The sequence below is a fragment of the Mycteria americana genome, chromosome 1, assembly GCF_035582795.1.
Source record: "Mycteria americana isolate JAX WOST 10 ecotype Jacksonville Zoo and Gardens chromosome 1, USCA_MyAme_1.0, whole genome shotgun sequence".
Lineage (NCBI taxonomy): Eukaryota > Metazoa > Chordata > Aves > Ciconiiformes > Ciconiidae > Mycteria > Mycteria americana.
This window is the reverse complement of record NC_134365.1, coordinates 40,330,311-40,353,439: the sequence shown is the minus strand read 5'-3', so window position 1 is coordinate 40,353,439 and position 23,129 is coordinate 40,330,311. Positions and strand designations below refer to the sequence as shown.

At 38.6% G+C, this 23,129-nt stretch overlaps 1 protein-coding gene across 3 annotated transcripts in view; it reads right to left on the bottom strand.

The window, feature by feature from the left end:
- RAB3IP (RAB3A interacting protein) overlaps window positions 1-22,248 on the bottom strand; it is a 34,339-nt gene extending 12,091 nt beyond the window's left edge. The window contains exons 1-7 of one of the 3 annotated variants that reach the window (XM_075495518.1): window positions 22,186-22,235; window positions 14,693-14,792; window positions 13,395-13,670; window positions 12,925-13,186; window positions 5,557-5,652; window positions 2,899-2,976; window positions 2,316-2,519 (exon numbers count right to left, since the gene is read on the bottom strand). In XM_075495518.1, the coding sequence (XP_075351633.1) occupies window positions 2,316-2,519; window positions 2,899-2,976; window positions 5,557-5,652; window positions 12,925-13,186; window positions 13,395-13,670; window positions 14,693-14,745 (969 nt within the window). In that variant the 5' untranslated portion in view covers window positions 14,746-14,792; window positions 22,186-22,235. Of the gene's footprint in view, window positions 1-2,315; window positions 2,520-2,898; window positions 2,977-3,766; window positions 3,863-5,556; window positions 5,653-12,924; window positions 13,187-13,394; window positions 13,671-14,692; window positions 14,793-22,185 lie in introns of those variants that run through there. The other 2 variants (XM_075495526.1, XM_075495532.1) reach the window with 2 other exon arrangements.
- Between the last annotated feature and the right edge of the window lie 881 nt (window positions 22,249-23,129).

Sequence of the window (23,129 nt, the reverse complement as noted above, 5' to 3'; positions counted from 1 at the left end):
CACTCAAAATCAGAAGAACGACATGCAAAGGGTAACCTAACTCAGTGGCAAGAACATTTAGCAAGAAGGGGGAAGAACTAGGGTTTCAGACCCAGCTCCCAGAAATGCAAAAACATTTACCGTAGACCAACAATAAACAAAAGGAGTAAACAAAACCACAAAGCACTGGATAATGAAAGCAGTAGGGAAGGTGCGTCTCCCCTGCTTAAAACAATGTCCTAACCACCTTTCCAGAGACAGTATTGCTTGCTTCACCCCATGCTGCACTCCATTAAATATTCCTGCTCAGAAGAGAGACAGAAAGACTCAAGTCCCAGTGCGTGGAAAATCTGTGTGTTTCTTACTGATTCCCTGGGCTGTCACGGGAAGACAGTCACCTGTTTTGAGCAGCCCCGATCAGCCTCAAAGTGTCTCCTTATGCAGCCAACAGAAAGGAGACTGAACTAAAGAAAAACGTCAGGCAGACTGGACCTTCTGCAGCATGTCCTTCACATTCACTGCTTTCTCTCCACAAGAAATCAAGGTAAAACGGATTTCTTCCCTCTCCCGCTCTTGCCCAACACTTAAAAATTTCATTGAGTCATGACCTCAGTGTGATGCTTACAAAGTAACTGGATTCCATCCCAGCTCTCCCCTTTTGTTTGCATCTTTCTGAAGAGCAACAAGGATTCAATTTTAATAAGGAAAACATCCTGGATACCACTGAAAGTGGGCAGGCAGGACGTAAAGCTTTTTTTTTTTTTTTTTTTTTTAAGCTAAGTATGAAACAGAAACTGGAAAATGCCTTTATTTTCTAGATTTATAGTAAAAAGGTGTATAGTATAAATGCACTTAATGATGACGGGCAAAACAAAGTATAAAAATGGCCACTGTTAATCACGTTAAAGTTCCAGTTAGCCTGTTACCCCTCTGACAACGGCCAGCAGCCACAGAGCTGGCTGCAGAGCAGTACGAGAGGAAAGACAGTGACGTGTCTTCATTTTACAGCCTCCCAACTTCTAGAAATCTGTAGTTAAAGAAGCTTCGTAAGCCAAATGTCTTATCTATCTTCTGTATACCTTGACAGGCTTTTCTTTTGTCACTTTGCATGACTACATTTTGAACACATTTACATTTTTAATCTTGCTGCCTCATGACAATGAGTTGTAAAGTTTCATTATGTATTGACTGAAAATGATTTTCCTTTTAGCTTCCAGAGTTTTCTTATTACAAGAAATCATTTAATATTTGTTCACCATTCATCTTCTCCATGTCACCTGTGATCATATAGATTTTTTGTTCTACCTCAAGTGTCTCTCTACACAGAAATAATTCCGTAGGTTTGACCATCTATGTCACATTTCCTCATATTTTCATTATGTCCTTTCTGAGATGAAGATATCATAGCTGCATGCATAGACACACACATTTACTACATGTTTATACAGCAGTATAATGCTTTTTCTTTTCCTATTTATTCCTTTCCTAACAACTTCTAAGGCTCTGTGGGTCTCTGACCACCAGTGAGCACTGAGGTGGTGTTTTCAGAGAGTTATCCACAAGTACACTACTTTTCTTTTTTTCCAGCACAATGTAGCTATTTCTAAGTCCACAACTGCATGTCTGCTAGAGCTGCATTTTTTCCTAGATGCCTCATTTCTCATTTATTGATTTTGAAATTCATCTGCTGTTGTTCTATGAACCACTCAGTATCATAAGATCCTTCTCAACTCTTTGGTCACTTTTTGCTACTACCATGCCAAGGACTCAAGCACTAACCTGTCGCCTCATTATTTCCCCATTTTCAATTACATGAGTAGACAAAAAAAAAAAAAAAAAAATCACAGGCCCCTCTGGGACTCCAGTTGTAACTCTCCTCCTGTTCTCTAATAAATCATTGATTCCGTCTTTTCCCCAGCCTCTTTCACCCATTACTGATCTATAAAATGACTCTTCCTCTTTTCTATGACAGTTTATGAAACATTTATGAAAGTTTATGAACTTCCGGTGATGGACTTTATAAAAAGCCACCAAGACTTCTCATTCAGTTATACTGTATTCTCCTTTTCTTTTTTTTCTTTTAATTCCTATCTTTAAATTATTGATTCCAATATTTCAAATCTTATCTCATCTTCCCTTAATGATTTAAAGCTAAACAAGACTTGGAAAAATCACCACCTATTAGTATGTAAGAAAAATTTTCTTTCCTTAACGAAAAATAGCTCTAAAATAGTCAATATTACATGAAGATTTAATATATACTAGATTTACCATGAGTAAACCAAAACAATAAAGCCATCTTATCAGCAAAAAGAGGACAATCCTTTTACTGTTACCTCTTTACAGTCTTTTACAATTGGCTGCATCATGGTAAGGTCCTGATGACTGCCACCCATAGCACTGCTTGTACTCTTGTTTCTTGCATGACCTTTCTTGAAAGGAGTTTTTCCAGTAGAGTGAAACTCCTTAGTTGGAGATGTTGGTGAAGTAGACAGTACTAGTGTTTTCAATGCTGCTACTTCAGCCTGAAGAACATCAATCTTGGGGGGAAAAAAGTCATTAACAAACAAAAATGCCATATTAGGATCTGAATATGTTAAATCATTTAGCAAAATTTCCAGTTATGTTGGTTCAAATCAAGACTTCATCTTCCAACAGTACTAACACACAGAAGCCTATGCAATCGCATACTGTAGTAATACTGGCTTCTTATGCACCTTGCTAGCTATCTGATATGACGCTGAAACACCAGCTCTGTGCCCATAGGTGTTAGCTAAGAATATGTCAAGGTGACACAAAAAAACTTAGTATATATTTTAATAATGCATACAGGTTATGCTCTATTTACATCTTTATGACTCACACTTTAGATTTATAACCATGTGAAAAGACAAAGTAAACAAGCTGGAAAAAACTCACCTTTCCCTGTGCTTCTTTTAACTGTTTTTCTGCTGCAGCTTGTTTGACATTAGCTTCTTTAACCATTTTGTGTGCTTCCTATAAAAAATGTTTAGCTAGTGTAAATGCTTCACACAAATTTACAAGATCCAGTTTAAAAAAAAAAACAAAAACAAAAACAAAAAAAACCCCCACACACCACTAAGGACATACTTCTGCTTCACAGAGACTACTTGTGAATAGTAAGTTGTACAACAATCTGAAATTAAATAGTTACATACCAAAAAATACCTATAAAATCTATCACTTGGATTCATCACTGGCCCACAAAGTTTCTTCTTCTTGGTCCTGAGCCCAGATTCAGAAATTCAGCAACTCCACCCGCCCCCCTCCAGCAGGAACAATACCTGTCATGGATGCCAGGCTCCAGTCACACTTCAGTGGCTGACAAGTCAAGTTCCTTGACCCCCAAGAGCAAGACTCAACCAGTAGCAACAAAAGCAACATGAGCACAGTAGCACATTCAAAAGAACTTCTTCTAGCCAGAATTACCAGTTACAGTCAACTGTAAATTTCTGCATGAAGGAACCGGTCAAACAACTACGAAGTCTAAATTCTTACCATCAATAAAACAGACAAAGCAACAGCTTAAAATGGTTTGTGGACTAATAAACATTTCTTAGAGTAGAACAGAAAAAGCACTAAAAACCAATCCAAGTAAAGAAACAAGGCTAAGCCAATAAAGAAGAAAGCGTAAAAGGACTGGGAATTTTTTAAACATCCTTTTACCTCATACCTCTAAGCCTTTTGTCTGCATAATGTATTTGTTTAGGCTCTGATCCAGCAATTTGCACCTGTGATCAAATTACTGTTCTTGCTTGGTACTTACTGAGGGCAACAAAGATTGAAAGATCAGGGCCACCGACTAAATTACTTGGAATAGGATCCTTCTCATATCTGTAAAGCGCCTAGCACATATCTGGACGCTATATAAATAAAACAAAAAAGTTCATACATCATCATACCAAAAGATCTGGCTCCCACTGGCATACAACACAGCTGTATAATATGGGTTTGTAAAATTCTCTTAAGTAACAACAGACACATGCAGGAATGGGAACATACACATTTATACAATGTGTACAAATACATTTAACATTGACCATGCAGTTTCTGCTTAGAGATGCACCTTTGAAAGCAAAGCATGTTACAGTGCAATAATGTAACATATACACCCAGCTGTGCAAAACAAGTCTCAATCCTCCATTGGGATGTACTAATGTAAGCTCCAGCATATCCACTTATATGGTCACTGAAATTAGTGGGATTCAGAATAGAATGTGAATTCAAGGGCTGTAGATCCCAGTGCAAAAATCAAGAAACCTCACCCCTGTGTTTTGTTAGGCCCTCTCAGTGAAATCAAGCCACAAAAGAAAATTCAAGTGACAAGCCCACAACAGTTGGGAGTTCTGAATAATTAAAACTCGAAAAATTATTACTAATATAGTGTATTTCAAACATAGCTTTAACAAATTGATAACATTGTTCTAAGTTATAAAGCATCATTAATATAAAGTTTCACTGATAATTTTATTTTTATTCACCTACAGTTAAAATACCTGCCCCACATTTTCCTCCCCCTAACATACATAAGTATTTATGCTAAAAAGTACCTTTCCAGTCTCCCATTTATTCTCTACACACAGGAACTGCTTAATATTTTAAGTAACTTTGCCCTACCAGGATGACGAAATAAAATGCGTTGCCAACCCACAGAGCAGTTTTGCAATTTGGTTTTTGAATGTCAGTATTTTCAAGGTTTTAATAGCACTTCTATACCAATACAACATCATTGGTTTAAATACTGTTTCTAAAACATACCTAATGTTATAGCTTTATGCATATGCTGAAAACGAATACTTACGATTTGGTAAACATCTAAATCGTCTCCAGATTATGAAATTTATTCTACCAGTTATGGGTATCACAGTTTAGCCTCTAGGCATTCCTATATATACTCCTATGATAAAATGAGAACTGATCCTGCTTCAAGTACGGATTTAAGATTTTTTTCTCTGTAATACAAGCGCACAATATTTGCTGGCACTACTGTGTTTTTCTCGAATGAAAAGGTCCCACTTAAAGTTCAGGCTTCTCACTTTGTAACCAGGTTCCACCCTGGTGCATCACTCAGTATTAATGTTTCTTTTCAAGTTTGTGGGAGTAGCATGCTGCCAGACCCAAAATTCAAAAGCTGAAAGCATGGTTAAGTTATGTACTTGCTACCTCCATTAATCTGGAACTCCATTATTTTATTTAGTCACCATGGCAACCCCAAATTTAGCTCTTATCTAGATAGCCTTGCTGTCAGACAGAGAAGCTGTCTCAAAATAGTTATGCCAAAAAATACGCCTAAATAGTTTTAAGCTTTCTGATATATTTTCCTTTTTTTCCTCATTTTGTGTCTAGGCAGATTGACAAACTCAACAAGGTCTCTTTCATCTAAGTGAAAAGTCTACTGCTTGCTCTTAAGCCTCTACATCAACACACCCAGGTCTTCAGGACACAAATCCCTTTATAAGCTTATTGCAGAAAAAGTCAGCATACAATATACTGATTCTACATAAAACATCTGGCTCAGCTTCCTTTAAGTATATCACATCGAAGACTCCAACAAACCTCAAACAGACTAGCTGTAAGTTCTTCCAATTCCTGTCCAAGTTGATCTCGCACTTTAGAAAGCCTTTCACATTCTTCATCTTTTAACTTCAGCTCCTATGGAAAATTGAAAGTTATTTATTCTGACTTAGAGTAGTAATTTGGCCTTTTAAAGCTAATACCACAGAGAGAGGGGAGGAAAAAAAAAAAATAAGAGGAACATAAAACCTTTGCTAAACAAAGCCTTTCAAAATATCAATCTTAACACTAGAAGTAATTAAATTAATGTGGCACATACATATAGCTATTCTTCCTGCTATACAGCAATATACTAGGCCAATCTAAAGTATCTCTACCCTATACATCAGCATTTCCAAAATTCTCTTAAGTAAATAAAGCTTTTTCTCCCTGAAAGTATAGAAGACTAAAGTCACTTAAAAATATAGATCAAATTAATTATTGGGACAGACAGAATACCAGTTCTGTTTACCCATTTCTTAATAGACACTTAAAGAAAGTAATCCTTTTTTAAAACAAAAAAATTCAAAAAAAGCTTTGTCTCAAGACAACCCCCAATTCTAAAAGAATCTTAAAGCATATTGTACTATAAAGTCTCCTGCATATCTCCTTACAACTAATACAACTCCAAAATCATACTGTAATTATATCCTTGCTCTTGTTTATGCAGATATATAAATCAAATTAAACCAACTTAATGAAATTCAAAATGTTATTTGTCTACACCACTAAAATTTGAGTGAGGAAGGCCTAACCATACCACTTTTACAGTAAGATTTTAGCACAGATTTGGCAGCATAAGCATTACACATGCCCAATCTCATCTGTATTGTCCCAAGTCTGTGGGGAAAAGTGGGGTAATTTGCAGAGAAGTACAAAAAGTTTGGCAAGGAATGTGAAAGAAGAGTTCCTCTCCCCTTTCCCAACCATTAAACCCTGGAATCTCTTCCAAGAAAGACAATGATGGAGAGAAAAAGTAAGAGAAAGAAAAGCAGCAGACAGCCCACTCTGACCTTTCAAGCATTTTTTTCTGGCCATAACTCCCCTCCCATCCCCATCTAGTTCTTCCTTCTCTTCTTTTCCCCCTGCCAAACTAGCTATTACACTACCATCACTCCTGAAATAGAGGACCCAAACCTGTCACTGACATGTTAAAGACTCCAAATACAATCTAGCAATGATTTGCTTTGAAAACCTCCAGAAACCAGTAAAGAAAACAGCTACCTTCAGAAAACTCTGGGAGGGCAGTCACTACAGAGTCATAAAAACACCCAAATGGCAGCTTCCCTGGTGTTTCTGGGAGGTGGTTAGTGTTTCTCCCAAAGTCTACATGATTGAGTAATGTTGTACACAATGATGTGGGAAACTACATCTTGCCTTGTAGTATGCTGATATTAGGTCTTCCTCTCAATTTCTGCAGTGAAACCGGCAAGAGATTTTCCTCGAAGGGTCCTGTTTGACTTGAACAGTCCTTAAACACTTGTTGAGCTTAGGAGCTCTAGACTCATTTCCCCCTTCTTTAATTTGGTTTTAACTTTGGACACTTTGGTTTTTAGTCTAGTTTGTTTGCTATTTTGATTTTTTGCTTTCCATATGCAACCTTTTAACTATTTTGAAAGGTACCATTTAAATGATGAGTTTTTTCCAAACATGGTATTTCTCAAAGAGTACTCAACTCTTACTCACTAGCTACTATTCTGCATGCAGTGACCTATCTCTCTCTCAAAAAAAAAAAAAAGGTGGAAAATAGCTACAGATGGAGGGAAGAGAAGGAAAAAGGAATACAAAAAGCCAAAGAGAAAAGAAAATGGAAAAAAGAAGAGGTTAAAGAAAGAAAGGGGAAACAAAATTTAATTAATTAATTTTGTGTTGGTTTAAAGTATTTCCCATATAAAGTATGGTTCTTAATAAGGAAAGGAAATATTCTGATGCAAAATGCTTAAAGCTCCAGTTTGATGTGTTCCTATAAATGCGAGAATATATCAATACATTTCCTTTGGTTTACTTCACTAATTTGTAAGGAAAATGCTACATACACATCAATACATCTTAAAAGGAGGTTATATTAATATTCAGGTCAAGAGTTATCAAACTCACAATGAAAGTAGAACTACCCCAGGTTCACTTTTGGGCTACCACTATCAATACACTATTTTAAGTAAGTTGGTTACAGTTTTGCCTGCAACTAGAAAGATTAGGGGGGTTTAGATTAAAATTTAGGCAGACAAGTACAGCTACTTAATGAAAACAAAAAGGAGGCAACACCAGGCAGTCTACTACGCGTGGCTGCTTAGCTAGATTTGTCAAACACTGGGCAAGTTTCCATTACATGATTCAGGAGAAGCATGATATAACATATTATTTTGCCAAGCAAGTTTAATATCTTGGGTTTTTTAAGCAGGGCAGAAATAAAGACTGCCCAAAGCAAAAAGCTTAGCAGTTATTAGAAACATTACTACTGCCTCTGTCTTAAAGGCATTACCGGAGACTTCTCAGCCATACACAATAGAGAGGCAGAAGACACAACTGCGTGTGCTAGACTAACCATCCATGCTGCAGTCCTTCCCACATTACTGTTCTGAAAAAGTAACTACATGAAGAAGATGAGCTATTATAAAGCACACGCACAGTTACTGAAATAGGTAATAAAAAACTTTAGCTTGCATGGAAAAAAACCTTTAAGTAAAAAAAAAAAACAAACAACCCTGTATCAAAGAGTTGTATTATTGCTTATTTCACTTTGATCTTCACCAACAGCCTACAAGGTGCATCTTTAGAAAGAACCAGTGAGATAAGGAATGCAAACTACTGCTTCAAAACAATTTGTATTTTAAATTCTAGAAAGAAATCATCCTACATCTAGTTCAGCAATTCAACCAAGTCAGAACTAGATGTGGAAGATCAAGGAAAGAACGAAGATTTTCTACAGATATCACCTAAAATCAGAGCCATGGGATACTACTGAATTCTGAAGTTGTCCAAAAAGTTCGTGTTTATATTAGAATACATTTCTATTTGACTGGTCTTCACTCAGCACCCAAGTTAAACAAGCTACATAAAAATTAGTCCATTGCAACCACATTTACAAGGATGTTTAATGTGAGAGAAGGTCCAGAATATCTTTTCAGAGATAAGAGCATTTCACAAACTATTGAATTATCACCTTATGGTGTGGGTGAAGATGCTTCTGTTTTGCTTGCATGTAGTCTTCTACTTGCCTGAGAAAATTTCTATGCTTACGATACACTACAACAGCATCAGTCAGAGGCATGGAAACCGAAAACTTTCATCACTCAAAGACAGCAAGGAACTGCTAAAACACCTTCAGAGAACCAACCCATCTTTAACAGTGACAAGCCACTGGCCTTACAATTCAACTGCAATTTTTGTTTTAGAAAAGTTTGAAATCTTCAGTGGAGTTCTGGGATGGTATATTATTCTGGAGCATCCTCATTTTTATGGTTTGTTAACTTATAAGCAAATGACAACAGCAATTTAAAAATGCTGAATGTACTGTATAGTACTGGAATTCCTGGATAGTTATTGTGAATCTATTTATTTATTAATCCATGCAGAGTTTTAAAATGTCATGTTTTACTGTGGAAAAATAAAGATATTTAACCACCAGAGTTAGCCTGCACAGAAATACTATAACAACAGCAATAGCCTCTGTCACACTGGATTCTTTGACGATACAGGCAGAACAATGGGGGGGGGGGGGGGGGAATCTACTTCAAATCCTGTATCAACACACAAGATCTGAAAACAAGAGATCAAATTGTAACACTCAGTTTGCTTCTGAGATGAAGAATGCATACAGAAATTGAAGCCTTTGAAAGAAAAATCTGGATCTGAGGATCAGGTTCTTAAACTATGTTGAAGTTTACATTACCACATTCTATACTGTCACCTCTTTTACAAGAATCACTGTATCAGCATGGAAAAAACTCTCAATTTCACTCTACTGAGGAAAGACCAGTAACTCAGATATCTACTACAAAAAGTCAAACAAGGTTTTACTTGTTATCAACAAGCCTACAGATCTTACTCTAAAAACAGTGGGAAGCATAGAATTCATTCTCAAACCAAATACAGTATTTGCAGCCAAAATCTCTGATAGACTGCTCTTTCCTCATCAGAGAAGGGGGCTAACCATCAGTGACAGCTGATAATTTCAACACTCCAAGAGAAAACATATCAACACAGAAACCTAAGTTTCCCTCTGCAGTCATGGATGACATCATTATATTGACAGTCTGATTGATGAGGAAATAACTTCAGGGCCAAATCACACAAAAATTCGAGGAAAACATGATTATGAACTGCCACAGCTCAGAAACTACAAGCAAGTGATCCAAAATACATGCAACATGCTGGTTACTTAAGATGAAAAGCAAACGAAAGGTATTCCTTTTCAAGGACTTGAAAACTTGCACATCAAGAAATACCATATATCAAAATACCATCACTATTCTCTCAGATGTTATCTACATGTGGTTGATCTACGTTCAGTAACCACGGTGACACAGCTCAATCCAAACATGGCAGAAAAAAATGCAAATGCAGAGAGACATGAGGAGATAAGGTCCCAGGCATTGAATCACTAAGCCTTTTAACACCTTCTCAATTTTCCTGATGCTGCTTTTAAAGGGTAGCAAAACAAGCAGAAAGGTTCAGATCATCTGAAGCAAGGGCTCTTCAGCTCCACTTTACAGAATATACCCAGAAATTAAGTCTTCAGTGAAAACATAAGCAAAAATTACCTGAATGGTCTCAACAAAGAGTGAACAATCTATGTCATTTTAATTAAGGGGATATTTTAAGGCAAAAGTATGTCCAATCTTACATTAGTACCAAATGCTGCCCTGTTGTTACCTCTGACTCAACCTTTCTCCCAATCTTATGACATGATTTGGTGCTGCAACCAATCTAGATTGAAGCAGAAAGTATATTTCCTCTCGTCAAGAAACAAATTTTTGAAAGTTTGGGGGTTTTTTTGTTTTTTTTTTTTTGTTTTGTTTTTTGTTTGTTTGGTTTTTTTTACAATTTTGCCAGCAATGCGGTTCATTTTGAGAAATGAAGTCTGTAGTCTTAGGAAATAAGGCATACACAAAGAGCAACAACAAAAACAGAATAAATCTTGAATAAATTCTTCAGGAATTGAATAAAGAACCATACTTAAATGTCTAACAATTCCACGCCATACATATATTCTCTAATATAAAAAACTGAGAGCTTATTAAGAAAAAAGTTGCACTCCAAGCAGAGTGAAAAAAAATTAGATGAAAAAATGAAAAAAAAAAAATTAGATAGTGGATCTCTAAGCTTCAAAATTCCTAATTCCTTTCTAGTTTTCTTTCTGATCACAACTGCAACAAATTCAAATCAATCTTTAATGCATATCACAATAGCCTACAGTTTGTGTAAGAAATTTGGAACAAATGAAAAATGCAAGATAGCAAATTTGTGTTTACTTTGTTCACTCCTGGAAAGTCTGTAGTCGGTAAGGTTTCCAGGCTCAATGAGCTCACAAAATTCAAGTGCAAATTGTAATTCTCATTTTTCTTGCTATTCCTAATAAACAGCACAGACTTACAGAGAACTTAAAACCATTATGCAAAAAACAACCAGCTATCGACTGGCACTACCTATTAATTATACCCCTACAGATTTTTAAACCGAGTACTCATCAACAAAAGTGAATATACTTGGAAATAAAAGTTTAGAGACTGCATGACATACTGAATATCACAGAGTGGGCACAACCCTATGTGAACAGCCATGACTTTTGGAAAAAAGCAATCAGAGATGAATTAGGGATAGAAAAAAATAGCCCTCATACACGAAGTGGAAGAAAGTAGATATTCCAGAAGGAATAGGGTTTATCGTTGTACAGTCTGTAAAGACTCCTATGTTACTGAGCAGTTTAGGACAAGCAGACAAAATAAGTTATCCATCCAGTATAACACTGGTTAAGAATCAACCCAATGAGTTGAGAATTAGCAAGAACTTTGACATCAACAGTCTCAAGTTAGTGCTGAATCGCTTTTGTTAAGAAGACCAAAAGGGTTTGAAAATACATAACCTGCAGTTAGTATGTCCTAGCAGCCTTAACGCCATTTCCTTAAAAACGACCTTAACAAACTTCAGAGTGAAATAGGAAACATTTCAATCTTTAAGAGACAAAGTGGTATACAATGGAATAAGATTTTCAGATAATTCCAAGGTAACAGTAGCAGATCTGAGTTGTGGTTTTCAAGTACATTACCTGTACTTTGGTATACTGTCAGAAGCTTTTCTAAAGTTTAAACTTTAATTTGTTCTTACTTTCTAAGATTCCAAGTTTAACTGCTAGGATTATATATTCCCATGCAAGGTCCTCAAACTTAGCTCAGGTTAATGTTTTCTTTCAGTGGTTAAATGCTAAGCAAATGAACACATTAGCAAAGGAAACAACTACTCAGCAATAAAACAATCAACAGAAGAAGTGATGTCAGAATCCATATTTAAGATTCACATTAACAACAGCAAATGCAACTACGACAGAATTGATGACTACATTCAACAAGATGAGGTAACAGAGGAAAACAAGTTCAAACACAAGACAAGGTGAGCTTAAATCTAAACAAGAACGGAATCATGTAGAGGAGAGAAAAGGGCACAGATACAAATAGTACAAAATCTATGCGAAAGTTCAAGCACAGAGGGATGTTAAAATGATAAATAATGGCTTTGCATTTATATAGCACCATCCATCCAAACAAGACAAAGCGCTTTACAAATATTAATGAATTGAGCCACAGTATCTTCAAAGGTATCCATATTCAATTTGAAGTGTGGTGTAACAGTACTCTAAAGAACACCAGTGATATCTTTATTGCTTCTTTCCTATGCAGGCATTCCGCTATGAAACATCACAAACACCCCTGTTCTAAAGCATTTATATATTCCATGACACATGCTACACTTTTATACTCTAGGAGAAAGAAGACTCAAAAGGTATATAATCAGCATCTATAAATACTTATACAGTAACAATGGAATGACAGCAAATTACTCTTATTCTCAAATGTCAGAATGAAGGAATAGTCTACATTTCAAAGAAAAAGCGTGTTTAACCAGATATTGCAGCAAAAGCTTTCCATGGCTAAGTAACAGCAGCACTAGAAAAAAAAACACTATCAAGGAATAATTCTAAGACATCAGCACTGCACACATTCAGAATAACTTTACATAAAATAATTACATCCTAATAATTCTGTAAGAAATGAGTAGACTCAGACTGCACCTTCTGGCCCATCTATCATTCTGCAATATTAGAACCACTTTGAAGAGAGGAAAAGCAGGAGGAGACAAGACAACGAGCCTTACCCTCTGAGCTTTTGCAAGTTCTTCTTTCAATCTTTCATAGCCCTTTTCTCTTACTTCCAGTACAGATGGGCTCCGTAAGTGAGATAAACTGTCTGTACTCAACCCAAAAATATCTTCATTTCCTTCAGCAACATCTGCTACTGTAGCACCCTGCAAAAACTCTCTCTCTGCGTTATTGCTCTCCTTTCTGGAATTATTGTGATTGAATGACCCACCCTGGGGTCCAGAGGTAGAACAAAGTACTGCGTCGGTAACATTGATGCTGTAAAGAGAGTGATATATTTTTTATTTATATAATACATTAAGAACAAATATTTTAGAAATGGCAGTAATGGTGTTGAATGTACCGTTACGGACACAATTTAATATTACAACATTGTAAGTAATATTAAAATTCTATCTTTAGTAAAGCAAGCAGTTTATATGCAACAAACATCAGCAATTTAAATAAAAAGACACACAGAACCTACCTGACACCTGATGCTTCTCCACAATTCAGTTGTCTGGGAGATGAATAAACAGGTTGTGTGGGAAGGTCAGAAACATTTAATGCATTGGGTTGGATTGGTGTGGAGGACACAACAGAAGGATGTGGTCGGTAGATAACACTGGGTGAGGTAGTTTGTTCCTGAGTCCCTGGCTCATTTACTCCAAGAAGATCCGGTGTAGTAGGCGAAGCGAGGTTCACTTCATGAAAGCCTTCCAAGGGGTCACTGGCCATAATAAAAGCCTCATCATATGAAACCCTGAATTAAATAACCACATTATCAGAACGCAAACAGGAAATATTTAATTATATCTGACAACTATTTGAATTTAAAAAAACCCAAACACATACGTTCAGAATACTTCATGATATAATGGAAACTGTGGACTAATCTTGCAAAAGTACCAACTTCAGCCACCAAAAATGTTTTTTCCACACATTGGACTGTTGAGTCCAGAAGATCAAATAGCAGACTCTGCATCTAAATGGGATGATGAAATCAAGGACATGGTCTATATCATAAAACAAAGTCATCCTTAACACACCCTAGAGCTGTTTTGTGTCAAAACACAAATGTATTACATTCATGAAAGTCAGGGAGACCTAGGAACCAGTAAGGAAAAAAATAGTAAAACCTAAAGCTTCCACTTTTAATCTCAACGAAGCAAATAATCTAGAGACAGAAATCAGTGAACCTTTAAATAAATTAGAGTCCATAGCAGTTTTGGTTAAATTACACATCCGATCTTGTCACAGTTCACTGAAATGATAGAACTAGCCAATAAGACTTCTCATGAAGTATGATGATGTGTATTTGATTAATCTCATGGTTAAGTGATGATGACAATTGTGAATAAGTATCATACAAAAATATATTACAGGCAAAAGTATACTATGAACTGGCAATTTAACTGACAATATCTTTTAATTTTATTTTTATTTTCTTTAATTCCATATGTTTTTCATAAGATCAACAGAAAACAAGTACAACACATGAATTTTACAAGCCCCAATAGAAAGCTCCTATTTTCCAGCAATTTATCAGAGATCACAAAAATCTTTGCATGACTCAAAACTATAAACTGGAAGTAGTATGGAGAAATTTGTGAAGAAATTACTTAGCAGTCATTATTCACTGCAAAAAAACATTTTCCATGTTATATAAATAAAGAATAGAGAAAATTAAGGCTTCACAAAGGTACTTCACATGCAAAAAAGGAACTGTAGCATCTAAATGAAATAATACATTGCATTTTACAGAGAAATCTGCTTGGATCTTACAACTGAAAAGACAAGGCAGAGAGAAGTTCTAGAAAGATGATGGTCATAGCCATGAAGAGATGATGTCATCTACTTCTGTGTATGTCCAGTTCATTAGCTACTTCATAAAACACACAGAAAATACCAAGAATGGAATCCCCAAATTAGCATATGCAGTAATGTTTTAGTTACATCAATACTTTTTGATCATCTTAAACTCAAAGAACACTCTTCAAAACTGGTTTGTCTCTCAAGTATTGTACTGAGTGTGTATACATATGTGTTAAAAAAGTTGCTTTACCACATTATCAGGTACATGTGGAAGAAATTCATTTGTTCAGACAGCAATAATATGTTATTATTTTTTCTCTATCTCTGTTAATTGCTCCCACACAAAAAAAAAAATCAACCACCTCTAAGAAACTTCCCAGACTTAAGGGACAAAAAGGACCTTACAGAAATAAAAAGGGGTATTTTTTTGTTTTGGGGTTTCTTTCTGTTTTATGCGGAAATTTGTTTTATTTTGAACTATCAACAGCAGTTGCACAAACATGATTTACACAAGAAAACACTATCACAGTTTTGTGCTTTGGAGCTTTTCCACCATAACACAGAGATGAACAGCTTATCTTTGAGTTTAAGTAAGTTTGAAAAAGATTCTTGTTTGTTTTCCCTATAGATCTTCTTAACTATTACAAGCATTCTAATTACATGTTCTATGTGATGACAAAGCCTGTTGAGTCAAATTTCAATGGAGGGACTGCCAGAGCTACAGGGTATTTCTTCAAGGTTACATATCAAAAATGTTTTCAGCTCTACAATGCACCTATTACACATCATTGTTTTCTATTTAATAAGCTAAAATACTGCCATCTTGAAAAAATAAAATTGCAGAAACAGTCCTTTAAAGTTCACCAGCCCAGCTGAAAAATATCCATTTTTCCAGCCTCAAAGTCAGGCTCATATCTACACAAACACATTAGCTTTCATTGTTCCCACCACTCTCCTCTTTTTCAACCACCAAGCAAGCCATACCCTATACTACTATATTGGCAATGCTGCCGAGATATCTCTTCCCATTCCCGATCCTTTGAATTCCAATCTTCACAATTAACAGAAGATGCATGCTTCTGAAAACGGATGTAGAAAGGCTGCCTGGATACCTTGCCTTTTCTATGCCTACAGCACCTAGGAGAGTGCACCAAAAACTACCCAACAGAAGCAAAGACTGAGAACATAGCTGAGAGCAAAACAGGAACAACTCTTCTGCCACATGTTCCCTTCTGTTCACTAGTTTCCATTTCAAGTTTGAAAGACACGTTCATAGTTCCACTGAAAACTCACAATCTGACTTGATGTTCAATAGTGGTACCATAGTATTTCACATCACCAGTACCACCGGCTGTTTTCAGCTGCATACCCCCTAGGGCTGAAATTTTCTATAAAAGTTTTTTTTCCCCAAACTGATTTTTAAAAGAATACTATTTAGCCATTTCCAAGAAAAAAAGGCTCAGGAAAAACTTACTTGTCAGTTTTTAACGTACTTTACTATTTCCGTACAAATCTTAGGGCTGTTTGGAGCAAATACTTTAAGTGCATCAAGTAAGCGACAGGTCCAAAGACGCCCTATTCCATATCTTTATGATAATTTACACAAATTCAGCTACGTTATGAAGTGCAGAAAGTCACGCTGGCTCACACAGAGAAAAATTATTAGAAGCCTGCTTATTATCTTCCAAATGTTCAAATGCATTTCTAGCTCCCCCTCCGGACAATCACATCAATCTACAATAAGCAAAGTAGCAAAAAAAAAAACCAACCAAACAAACAAAAAACAAAAAACAAAAAAACAACAAAAAAACCCCCAACCACTGTCTTACCTACATGCTCCTACTCCTATGAGAAATGTTCCACTTAACTCCTTTCCTCCAGCTTTTCCACCTAACCTGCCTATATCCTGCAGTGTTTTTAATAGTAAAAAAAAAAAACCCACCAAAAAGATTATGAAATTTTATTTGTAAGACTATCACTCTGCTTATACATTAAATATCAATCTCAGCCTAAACAGACAAGAGAGATCTATGAATAAATAAATCCATGCATGTCTTGTCAGTTATCAAAAAACAAGCTCTTTCTGATACAGTAAGTAAAAAAGTTATACAAGTTATTCCTGGAAGAGCTGAAAATAAAGTCCCTCAGCTAAACTTTTCCCATAGCCTGTCAAATGGGCACTCGTAAGCATACCATCTGTGTAAAACACTTTCCATTCACAACTTTTTTCTTTCCTAGCGTTACTTCTCACTTAGCAGTGAGCAGGCAGAAGCTGGCTACACCACCCATACAAGACAAAGAAGCCCATATTAAATATCTCAGTTTCAAGACTCACCAACACCATTACGTTGTTACCAAGACGTCAGCTGAACACACGTTATGCATTAATGAAACCATATACATGCAAAAATCTAGGCAGTCCTAAAAATAAAAGCTCTCTTTTGGGAAAGAGCTCTTCAAAGTAATGGTAAACAAAAGGAAGGGGGAAAAAAACACATTACATTTCAGTGTCATTAAAGATTACCGGCTTGGTTAAAGCTGGGGGGGGGCTCATATTATTGACTAAGGCAGCAATGAACAGCCTTGCTGTGAAGGAACATGAAGCGCATGGTAAGCAGAGAGCTTTACTAGGAGCCAAGCTGACAGTGTGTAAAAAACCCACAGTGTTGACACAGCACTCTTTAATAGTAATTCTGCTACTGTGAACAAAAGCTGATATTCTGACATTTCAGGGCAGCACACTTATTAAATAAAGCCATTATTTTTAATACTTTTTCTACCACATTAATATATGGTGAAAGCTTGGAATAGCATTAGTGCCTACCAAACACGTGATTATTTTTATCTTAGTTGATAGTATGTAATTTGGATGACGTACAAAATTCAAGTACTGTAATAAATCAGGATGAAACAACAAAATAAATTAATTTCCTTATATTTTCATCTGGAAATAATGCAAATTTGGTGGAAACTGTCAAAATGTTGCAGCTTTTTATTACCTCTCCATTGCCACACTTGCACTGCTGACTACCCGCATAACTTCATGAGGAAACTGTGCTCAAGTCTGTTATCTTCTCTACTATTAAACAAAAACAAACTACAAATAAATCAGTTTAACAATGGTCAGTTTAACACGTTTCTATAGCTTCTAACAGGAATCAAGAACTGTGAACATTTTCAACAGCAGTCAAATCAAAACGCTTAATCTAATTTTCCTGTTATTACTCTAAGAGGTGTTCAGCTACTTGTCTGAATCAAAGCAGTCAATAACTAAATACTAAAAAGCTCCCTGAAAAGCAGTAGTTTATTGTGGCTTGTTTTCTTTTGGAAAAAAAAAAAAAATGTATTGTTGAAAACCACCTACTACTAACTCTGGAGTTTGTCTTTCACAGATTGCTTTTAAATACAAGACAGGTTGAAGAGGAGAACTTTGAACAATCTCCTAATTGTTATAGCCCATTTGAAAGCAACACCAGCACCAAACATTTGACACATCAAAAATCTCATTTTTAGCTTTAACAGTAAAGAGCACCATCACAACAGAAGTTACCTGCTCAAGTGAAAAAATATCACATGAGGAAAAAGAAGTTACTGTTTCTAAACATTTTAATGAAAAGTAAATTCTAGTTAGCATTTACCAAAAAAGGTGCCTATTAGCTACAGGGTTTTAATCTTCACGAAGGAGGCATCTCAAAATGTAATAAAGTCTCAAGGACTTCATTTATTAGACTCCAACATCTGCTTCAGTTAATTTGGGAGGGGATAGGAAAGTGGATTTTTTGTAGTAGTGCCTCAAAAGGACTGACATTAACCTGCCACTGGGCTTGCATTCTTCTCAGTGGGTTAAAAAAAAAAAGTTTTGAAATATTTGGCATTATACAGTCTGGAATGTAATATGTTTTAAGCTCTAAAGAACTCCATAGGGAATTAGAGTAGTGGACTAATAAATACCTTTTAAAGAAGCTGTCCAATTAAGTACTGCTACTCCATACCTATACTTATTGGATGCAAGCAGGCAGTTTAAAAAGTAAAATTCTTGTAAGGCATATATGGACACTAATTTAAAGTTCAAAACCAATTCAAATACACCTATCCAGTATGAGATACTCATCAGATGTTGGCACGGGACAAAAAAGTTGGATGGATTTTTTTTTTCCTTAAACTGTTTTATATTTAAGCTTAGCCACAGAATTCAAGCAAGTTTAAACGCTGTTATCGATGCCAGTTCATTGCACAACCACAGTTCAAGATTTGGGATAGAAATTCCCTTAAGGTTTGCAAAAAGCAATTCCCACCTTCACAATTTTGCAATTATGATAGAACTTTCTACTTCAGGAGCCCTAATATACAACAAATTTTTTTTGGAGGCAGTAAGATATGAGAGAAAAGAAAGCATTGAACTACTCCAGTCTTCACATAGTCTACTTTTATTTGTGAGTGACCTTACACTACATATTTACCAACAGATGGTAAATTAGGCAAGATGGTAAATAGAAGGTAAAATTTAAGTTAGGCGAGTCTACAGAATTTAAGAGCTAGCAAAACCACACTTGGTTCAACAGGAGAATATTTTTCTATTCCATTCCCACTAGTGTTGTCATATAATGCTATGATGTGGATGTTTTTCTATTCTTTATTCTCATGTTAAACACTATTTCACACTGTTTTAAAAGAAACATGTAGTCTATTTGATAGCAGGGTTTTATAAAGTTAAAAAAATTCTGGTTTTGCTGAACTGATAATTTAAAAAAATCTCTTTTGAAAACTTTATTATAGGAATATCTTCAACTAGAAAAATACAGGTGCCGACAGCAAGTGTCTCTCTTACAGAAACAAGCAGCACACACACAAGATTCAACGACCTATATTTATGAAGTGCTTGCGAAACCTATAAATAAACATCGTTTAGAGTCTGGTAGATAGTACACCTCTTACTAGAGAGAAAAATCAGTGCTTTGCAGAGTAGAATACTGCAAACTTTTACTGTAAACAAACATTCAAAGAATGCCGTTCGGTTCACAAAGACTCTCTAAACCAAGTTAATTTACCTGCAAATATGATTCTCTTTGCAGACGCTGTTCTTTTTAAGACAAAGCATTGTTCTGCTTTATCTTGGAAACAACTTTACAATCCCACCTCAGGTTTAAGCCTGATCACAGTGACTGTGACTGCAGTGTCATTCTTGCCAAGACTTGGACCCAAAGGTCCTCTCATTTTCAATTAACACTGAAAATACTCAATCAATAAACTTAAGTAAAAATGATCACAATTTTCACGGTATGTAAAGCTTTCTAAATGTATGTGCAAATGTATTTAAAGAAACATTTTCTTAATTTCTAAAAAAATGGTTAGCATATTATTAAGCGTTACTAAAGTGTCTAATACAAGTTTTAGTCAAGTTACAGTGGACAAGATTTTAAATGCCATATTTAAAAGGATCTTTAAAAATAAAAATTCCAAGTACACATTTCTTTTCTGGGAAAAACCATAAACGTAAGTGGAACAGTGAGAGACCAGCTCATTTGGCATTTCACATGAATTTTAAATCAAGTCAATAAAAGCTATGAAGATAGCTGCAGTCTATAATCAAAAGGCTTATTGTGACTGTTTTTCTACAGAAAAAAATCCCCTTTTAAATATAGTGTAACAAGAAGGATATTTCAGTTGCAGCTGTGAGGGGCATTCCCATTTGTTATTTATTAAAAGCATAATGAGAATGGTAAATTATTTATCCTTCTTTGCTCACTAGGTAATATTAACCAAGCACAGCAGAAGAATGACTGCCAAGACAGAAATACAGAAGGCCTGACTTTAACCCTCCCCAGAACTCATTAAACAGACCTATAATAAAAACAATAAAAATATTAAAGCAAGAAGACCTCAGGTTTTGCCCTATATTTTACTGAGAAATACAAATATTTGAACAGATGGTAGCTGCCAATACATGCTTCTAGACTGAGTAACCCTACATCTGCTTCAAAAGAGAAGCTGATAATTTCACAGTTATGGCAAGTCTGTGGAAGATTAATTATTTTAGCTATCTAGATCACTGTTTTTGATACTTCCTAAGAACATGCTTACAAATGAACACGGTGAACAAATCAAGCAATATAAAGCTTATTACGCTATCTGCAAACAAAACAGACAACACTCTCAAACCGATGAAAACACTGTTGCTTTTTGTCAGCAAGAGAAGCATGGAGGTTATCATCGAGGATTTGGCTACTGGGTGTCCTCCTGCTTCCAGAGCCCTGCGACTCTTAGGGAACTAGTGGAGCATCAGCACTTAAGCAGCACAAATTTCTGCACAGCTCATCACTTGCAATCAACTTATAACCAGAATTTCCTTTCTGCGCCTTATTCTCTAACGTAACTGCATTACGAAATTAAGGTTAACTGAAATCCCTGCTACTTAACTACTACAGCTTACAAGGCTACTTATCGGCGACCTCAATATTACTCGAAGACCTTAAAGCAACCGGAAACACTACAGGCGAGCGCAGCTCCGCAGCCCCACAAAGCAGAACTCGAACTCCCCTCCGGTCTCCAACCGCGCTGCTTCTGGCACCGCCGCCCCGCGCCTAGGCGGAGGGGGGCGAAGTCTGTGAACCCACCGAGCCAGCCTGCCCTACCCTCCGCTTCCCTTCCCCCGCCGCCTCTCTCGGCGCTCTCCCCTCCCGCCGCACCGGCCGAGAGGTTTGGGAGCGGAGGAGAAGATTTCAGCGCCAGCTCAGCCTCTTCCCGCAACCCCCCTCTCCTCATTTTAGTCATTCCTGCCCGGACGCCCTTCCCCACCGGCCCCACGACGCCTCGGAAGGGCCGCCCCCGCCGCCCCCGCGCTGGCGGCCCTCGAGGGGAGGACGGCTGCCCCGAGCCGCCGGCTCCGGGAGCGCGACGGCTCTTTGTCCACCGCCACCGCCTGCTCTCCCGGGGCAGGTGCGCCCGGCACTTTCCGGGGTGACCCCCGAGAAGTAGTTTTGCCCAGTTTTGGCTTGGACCGTGACTGGATTTGGGGCCAAGCGCATCCCTGCCGCCAGCTGCTCCCTCCGCACCCACGCAAACCCCGGCGGAGCCGGGGGTGCCCGGGCCAGCGGCGCCTTCCCACCGCAGACGGCCACAACAGCACAGCCCGAGCCGCCACCTGCCCCCGCGCTCTTCCGGAGGAGGGGGGGGGGGGTACGGGACGACACACACGACCCTCCACCCCAGCCCACGCAGCCGGGGCGGCCACAGCGGGCGGGCGACGGGTCCGGCGTGGGGAAGCCCGCCTGCCCGCCCCCCCGCCACCGCGCCCCGGCGAGGGGCAACCCTCCCAGGCGGCGCCGGCTCCGCCCGCCCGGGCACAGGCTCCCGGGAGCTCGGCGGCGGGCAGGTGCGACGGCGCTATCGGGGAGCCGCGGCCCGGCCGGCCACCCCCCGTCCCGCCAGCGGGGCCGGGGCCGCGCAGCCCCGCCACCACGTACCTGCCGAGCCCAGCGAGAGCGGCCGCCGCCGCCGCACCGCGTCCCCTCAGCCAACCTGGGGGGGGGGGGGGGGGGGGCGGGGCGCTGGGCAGCCGCCGCGCATGCGCCCCGCGGACGCACCGCCCGCAGGGGGGTGGGGGGCAGGTGTGCGCGACCCCCGCCGCCCCCTAGCGGCGATGGCGGTAACCGCCCTCGGGCGCCGGCGCAGGGGTGGGTGTGGTGCTCTGAGGAGAGGCGGGCGAGGCCTCGCGCACGGCAGCCTCCCTGCCGCCGGGGCAGAGGCTGTGCCCCTGCGGAGGCCGGGTCCCGCTCCAGGAGCTGGGGCGCAAGGCCAGCCAGAGCAGCCTCCTGTCAGCCGTGGTGCCTGGGCCTCACAGTCTGCCCTCAAAACACCCGCTAGTGACTCAAAATACTTCTGAGGGAGAGCATCAGAGAGGTGTTTCCTTCGCACTCCTGGTAGTCAGCCACGCTGCCAACAGATGATGGGGTTTCAGGGGCCAGAAGGTCTAGCAAGGAGGAGGCCCGAGGCTGAAAGCAGGTAGTTGCGTTACACAGCCAGGATGTGTGGGTCAGGGGCAGCCTCCATCCCTCCGCTACAAGCAGCGCAGGGCGGCTCATGGTGAACGCTCTGACCACGAAATGCTGTTAGATCGCTTCCTTAGGGCCTGGCTGGAGAGGTACTTCGAGGCTCACGGCTGACACAGTGCAGGGCACGAGTGCTGCCAGGCACCGCATTTCACAAGAAGGGAGGCTGCCAACAGGCAGGCTGCAAACGCTCATGGCCTCAGGAGAGACAGCCAACATTTCTGTGCCCCCGCTCACCACCCAGAAGAGAGGGTTAAAACATTGCTTCTGTTCAAGGGCAGGTGAGGACAGGGCTATTAAAGTCTGAATGTTTTGTTACTGTGAAAAACACAAGGAAGTTAATAATTCTGTATTTAATG